The 6,734-nt window shown below is 41.4% G+C and overlaps 1 protein-coding gene across 2 annotated transcripts in view; it reads right to left on the reverse strand.

The window, feature by feature from the left end:
* Positions 1–6,734, reverse strand: part of ZFP69B (ZFP69 zinc finger protein B) — a 12,950-nt gene that overhangs the window by 1,743 nt on the left and 4,473 nt on the right. For both annotated transcript variants that reach the window (XM_021716248.1, XM_008065500.2), the window contains 2 exons: positions 5,589–5,715; positions 4,928–5,023 (listed from right to left, as the gene is read on the reverse strand). In XM_021716248.1, coding sequence (XP_021571923.1) covers positions 4,928–5,023; positions 5,589–5,622 — 130 coding nt within the window. In that variant the 5' untranslated portion in view covers positions 5,623–5,715. The remainder of the gene's footprint in view (positions 1–4,927; positions 5,024–5,588; positions 5,716–6,734) is intronic.

Below are 6,734 nucleotides of genomic sequence, written 5' to 3' on the forward strand. Positions count from 1 at the left end.
GGCTGCGGTGGCCGGGAGCGGCCACTGCACTCCTGTCTGGGCCACAGAGTGAGACTCCAAATCAAAAACAAACAAACAAACAGACAAAAAAAATACCAAACAAACTAGGTACAGGAGGCTTGGATTATCTTCAAAGTGATCCTACCACCTAGAGAGATGATATGAAAGCAAATGAAGTAGACAGAAAAAAGAAGTTGTTAAAAATTTGGAAGGTGTCTGGCGCCGTGGCTCAGCCTGTAATCCCAGCACTTTGGAAGGCTGAGGCGAGAGGATTGCCTGAGTCCAGGGGTTTGAGACCAGCCTGGGTAACTTGGTAAGTCCTAGTCTCTACAATAAAAATCACAAAAACTAGCCAGGTGTGGTGGTGTGAGTCTGTAGTTCCAGCTACTTGGAAGACTGAGGCAGAAGGATCACATGAACCCAGCAGGTCGCGGCTGCAGTGACTGTGAGCGTGCCACTGCATTCTAGCCTAGGTGACAAGCATGAGACTCCAACTCAAAAAAAAAAAAAAAACTGGAACGTGCCTTTAAGAAATTGGGAAGAGCTCATCCACATGAATTGCAAGAGGAGATAAACTAAGAAGAGACTAAGGATACATATCAAAAGATAAGATCAAGGGCCAGGTGCAGTGACTCACACCTGTCATCTCAGCACTTTGGGAAACTAAGGCATGAGGACTGCTGGAGCCCAGGAGTTCAGGACCAGCCTGGGCAACATAGTGAGATCCCACATCTACAAAAAAGCTATTTTATTTTATTTTTTTTGAGTTGGAGTCTCACTCTTGTTGCCCAGGCTGGAGTGCAGCAGTATGCTCACAACCACCACAGCCTCGACCTGCTGGGCTTAGGCAATCCTTTCACATCAGCCTTCCAAGTAGTTGTAACTACAGATGCACACCACCATGCCCAACTAGTTTTTGTAATTTATTGTAGAGACAAGTTCTCACCAAGTTGCCCAGGCTGGTCTTGAACCCCCAGGCTCAGGCAATCCTCTCACCTCAGCCTCCCAAAGTGCTGGGATTATAGGCTGAGCCATCATGCCCAACCCAAAAACTATTTTAAAAATTTAAAAATATTAGCCGGATGTGGTGGTGCATGTCTGTAGTCCTAGCTACTTAGGAGGCTGAGGCAAGAGAATCACTTGAGGCCAGGAGGTTGAGGCTGCAGTGAGTTGTAATCATGCCACTGCACTCCAGCCTACGTGTCTCAAAAAAAAAGATCAAGGAAAACAGGATTCTAACACCATAGCATTTCAAACCTATATTTCTATGACAAAATCCTCTTTATTTAAGAAAAAAAAATTATTTTTAAAAAATACTTACCTCAAATTTTTTTTTTTGAGTGAGAGTCTCACTCTGTCATCTAGACTGGAGTGTAGTGGCACACTCATGGCCATCACAACCTCAACCTGCTGGGCTCAGACAATCCTTTCATCTCAGCCTTCCAAGTAGCTGGAACCACAGGCACATGTGACCACACCCAGCTAATTTTTTTGACTGACTACAGAGACAGGTCTCACCAAGTTGCCCAAGCTAGTCTTGAATCCCTGGGATCAGGTAATCCCCTCCCCTTGGCCTCCCATAGTGCTGGGATTACAGGCGTGAGCCACTGTACCTGGCTCAAATACTTTTAAATATTAGAATCAAACATTAAATAATTAGAAATGTATTGACTAAAAATGGATAGCATTTCCCTCTCTGGGATGAGATACCCTCCAGTCTCTGAGGATTTTGAAACATATCCATTAGTTTTCCATTAGAATGTACATATGAATGTATACATTTGTGTACAAGAAGGACCTGCCAAAAATTAGAATTATCTTTTGGAGAGTGGGCCCCTTGTAGGTCCCCTGCTAGATAAGTGTTCTAAGAACCTATCGGTATCACTGTACCAGCTAGCATTGTTGTGAAAAGCTGCATTTGGCTTCAGTGAATTTTTTTGCAGATTCTTTCAACACATTTGCCCATTTCATGATGGGTGATTTACAAGCACATCTGCCCACACCATCCTAAGTGTTCAGCAGTTTTTGACCAAAAACAGCACGACCACCATGTCTTGCCCTCCCTATTCATCTGAGCTTGCTGCCAGTAACTCCCCTCCAACCCCGATAAAAAATATCCTCAAGGGAAATGTTTTGCCAGTGTGGAAAACGTGAACAAAAAAATGCAGAAACACCAAAAGGCATCAAAATAGATGAGTTTAAAACCTGTTTTGAGCAGTGGACAAAGCGTCTTGATAGTCATATTGCATGAAATGGAGAGTACTTTGAAGATGACTGAAATTTAAACATGAGAGAATAAACAAAAATTTTTTATAAATAAATTCCGTTTTTTTGGTTCCTCCCTTGTATACAAGGTCTTAAATATACATCTGAAAAACAAAAAGGGATCATAGTATATATATAATTTTGCTTTGTTTTGTTTTTTAACTCTTATGAACCTCCTTCTATAGTTGTACACTGAGATTTATCTCATTATCTTTTTTAATGTTATTATTATTGTTGTTGTTGTTGTGTTTTGAGATGGGGTCCTGCTACGCTGCCCAAACTGGTCTTGAACTCCTGGCCTCAAGTGATCCTCCTGCTCCAGCCTACTGAGTCGCTGGGATTACAGCCATGAGCCATCACGCCCAGCTATCTCACTCTTCCTAACAAGTGCACTGTATTCTACTGTATGAACTTTTTTTTTTGAGAGAGAGAGGGTTTCACTTTGTTGCCCAGGCTGGAGTGCAATGACATGATCATGGCTCACTGCAGCCTCAAACTCCTAGGCTCAAGTGATCCTCCTGCCTCAGCCTTTTGAGTAGCTGGGACTGCTGGCATGCACCACCACACCTAGCTAACTTTTCCATTTTGTAGAGATGGGGTCTTGCTTTGGTGCCCAGGCTGTGTATGGACATATCATAATTTGACTTTCCCTACTGAAATATATTTCAATTGTCTTCAACTTTTTACTATTACAAATCACACCAAAATCTACATCATTATACACACATTCTATTTCATTAGATTTACTAAAGACAAATTGTTGGGTTGTGGATGTGGGTACACACAGGGAATGCAGATGCCTTTCTTTGCATACTCACTGGATTTAATCAGTCTTCATAATAATTTGACTATATAAGAGGTAGAAAATGGTTTCTCAATTTCTGAAAAAATACTAACTACTCTGTAAATGATGGAAACTTGGTTTAGCACTGCATCAACACAGATGAAGAGAAGTAGATCTAACAGGTAATATCAAAAAAGAAGCTGTGGCGAATGAGGGAAAAACTGAAAGTAGAAAACATGTACATTCTTGCTGATACCATGATTTCTAGAGACTGAAAGAACAGATGAAGTTAAGATGAGAAACTTTCTTAGGTGAGAGGATGGTCTCTTCTCTGAACATGCTGAGTCTGAGAACTTATATATAAAGATGCCATAAATGCCAGGGATACATAGAAAGAAGGTTCATATATATATAAGACAAATATGAAAATACGGAGAATGTAGCTATGGAAGGGATAGTTGAAACCCTCACAAAGTATTTGTGGGAGTTTATACAGAAATAGAATAGCAGTGTAAAAGACACAGGTTCCTCAGGAATTGTGGCTGAGACTGCTGTTTACTAAAATAGGTTTCCCCCATTTTTCGACATACAATTAGATTTTATTTCCCAATTTCTCTTGAATTAGTTTGAGTAAAATCACAAAGGTCTCTCCTGTTAAGTGAGTGAGAATGAAAATGATACAAATGACCCCACCCTAGGCTGGCTGATAACATTTTCCCAAATGAGCTCCTTTGTGCTGTTCTCAACTGTCTAAATGCAGATGATGAAGAGACCCTTAGGGGACAGAGGAGCCCCAAGTGCAGGAGCCCTGGCCCCGAATCACCAACTGTCAACTGTCCTAAACAATTTTCCCAGACCAGTATATGAGCAAGAAATAGGTTCATATTCTGTCTGAGATAATTTACGGCTCAACATTTGTTACAAAATTTTGGAGTCTACTTGTTGCAATAGTTTAGCCTATCCTAACCTAGAGAGAAATTATGTATCTTAATTTTAAAAAGACATTGATGAAAAGCACTGGAAAAGTAGTAAGAGAGATAGAGGAGACAAAAATTATTAAACTAGCTGGTGAAGGAAAGGATACCAAGGTGGTGAGGTCTGTATGTATACGCTGCCATGTAGAATAGTGTTGTAAGAACTTACGAACATGAAGTCAGAATAATTAGAATTAAAAGACTAACTCCACCAAGTGGTAGCTAATTGCCTGGAACACATTTCTTTACCAGCCTCCTTTTCCTCATTTGTAAGGTAAAGCTAATGTAGGACTCATGGAGAAGCCAGCTTGGTAAATACCTGTCATTATTACTGTCCTTAGACATTAAAGAAGACTGTTAAAAGACAGTGGATTTGGGAAGAAGGAATTCTGTGGTGACTTCTCAAAAAGTCATAAATTATCTGGCATGAGAAGTTAAATTACCCAAGTTAAAAAGAGAATCACAATTGAAGCTGTGATCACAGAATAAGATTTAGGGGAAAAAAGTGAAAATAAAATCATTGAGAGAAAGTAAAATCAATGAGTAAATGACCCAAGAATCTAGTGAAGTGAACTGCGTTTAATGAGGAAAGACCTATGTACATGGGAAAGAAACTGTGATCAGAGTAAGGTTTAGAATACTGGAGAAAGAGGTAAAAATCATGAAAGTCAAATCAAGAGAAATGATAAACAAGGCTAACCCTGATGAGAGAGGCATCTCTTTTTCTTTCACTCCAGAGAGACTAATGAGAAGATGCAAGCGTGGGAAAGGGGTAAGAGAGATGGCAGAATCAGCTTTCTTGTGTGTACCATTCAGATGGCTTTAGTCTTTCCCACAGCCTGGAGAAGGCTTTGAGGGGATTCTCTGGCCAACATCACAAAGGCCCCACCTGCCTTGTTCTTACCTGAACTTGGACCTCCTGAAATATCTCGGTCCCTCAACCATGGATCTTCTCCTTTCTCCAAATGGAAAATCACACCAGGTTTGGGAAGCTGATAGCCTGTTTACGGGGAAGAAAAAATTGTATGTACTGAAGTCAACAGTCATTGTAAGAATTTTAAAATGGTCCTTTGGGGCTGGGCGTGTTGGATCACACCTGTAATTCCAGCGCTTTAGGAGGCTGAAGTGGAAGGATTGCCTGAAGCCAAGAGTTTAAGACCAGCCTGGGCAACATAGTAAAAACATGTCTCTACAAAAAATTTTTTTAAATTAGCTGGGCACGGTGGTATGTGCCTGTAGTCCCAGCTACTCAGGAGGCTGAGGTGGGAGGATTGCTCAAGCCCAGGAGGCTGCAGTGAACTACTGTCAAACTTTTGCCTGGGTGACAGAGCAAGACCTTGTCTTACACACACACACAAAAGTCCTTTGGTATACAGACCTTCTAAAGAAAATAGAGTGGAATAGAAAGACCAGTGCAGAAAAGATCACAGAAATCCTGACTTGGTATTCAGAAGGAACTAGAAACCTCTATTACAGAACCCAAGGCCCAAGCAAAGCACCCAGTTTAGAAAGAAAGATTTTCTTCCAATGCACAGACTCTATTTTCAAGGGGAACCAATCCTTACCCACTGAGACCAGGTTCCCATAGTTCTCCAGCATCACCTCCCGGTACAGATTCCGGTGAGCAGGGGCTAGTTGCCCCCACTCCTCCTGGGTGAAGTCCACAGATATGTCCTTGAAGGTCAACAGTTCCTAGAACATCAAACATGTTCGTTTTCAGCCAGAGTTCAGGAAGTTGTTCTGACCTTGTCTAGATGTTAAGAGATTCTAGTCAGCCGGGCTTGGTGGCTCAGCCTATAATCCTGGCACTTTGGGAGGCCAAGGTGAGTGGATGACCTGAGCCCACGGGTTCATGACCGGCCCCGGCAACTTGGTGAGACCGTGTCTCTATAATACATAAAAAATTAGCCAGGTATAGTAGCATGCACCTGTAGTTCCAGCTACTTGGAAGGCTGAGGCAGAACTGCAGAATGATGCTGGGGTGGCCATGAGCGTGCCACAGCACTCCAACCTGGGCAACAGAGTAAGACTCCAACTCAGAAAAAAAAGAGAGATTCTAGTCAAGTTTTCCCACATATCCTCTTGCTAACTGTTTAGCTGATTCTACTGGAGGTTATAAAACAATACATAAAGCATGCAAGTTGCCTTTGCAACTTACTATTTGGCTGAAGGGAAAATGTTCATGAAATATTAAAGAAGGTCACAGTATAATGTGCAGTAATTTAGATTAAGGACGATAAAATTTAGGAGTATTCGGGGAAGGGGAGAGTTCAAAAGGTACTAAGGATATAAGAGAAGACAGAGACCTTTCTGGGACTGAAAGAACTGGCTAAAACAAGAACACTTTAACCAGTTCTTTCAGTCCCAGAAAGGTCTCTGTCTTCTCTTATATCCTTAGTACCTTTTGAACTCTCCCCTTCCCCGAATACTCCTAAATTTTATCGTCCTTAATCTAAATTACTGCACATTATACTGTGACCTTCTTTAATATTTCATGAACATTTTCCCTTCAGCCAAATAGTAAGTTGCAAAGGCAACTTGCATGCTTTATGTATTGTTTTATAACCTCCAGTAGAATCAGCTAAACAGTTAGCAAGAGGATATGTGGGAAAACTTGACTAGAATCTCTCTTTTTTTTCTGAGTTGGAGTCTTACTCTGTTGCCCAGGTTGGAGTGCTGTGGCACGCTCATGGCCACCCCAGCATCATTCT

Source organism: Carlito syrichta, unplaced genomic scaffold, assembly GCF_000164805.1.
Source record: "Carlito syrichta isolate Samal-C Ts95f unplaced genomic scaffold, Tarsius_syrichta-2.0.1 Scaffold308579, whole genome shotgun sequence".
In the NCBI taxonomy this organism is placed as follows: Eukaryota; Metazoa; Chordata; class Mammalia; order Primates; family Tarsiidae; genus Carlito; species Carlito syrichta.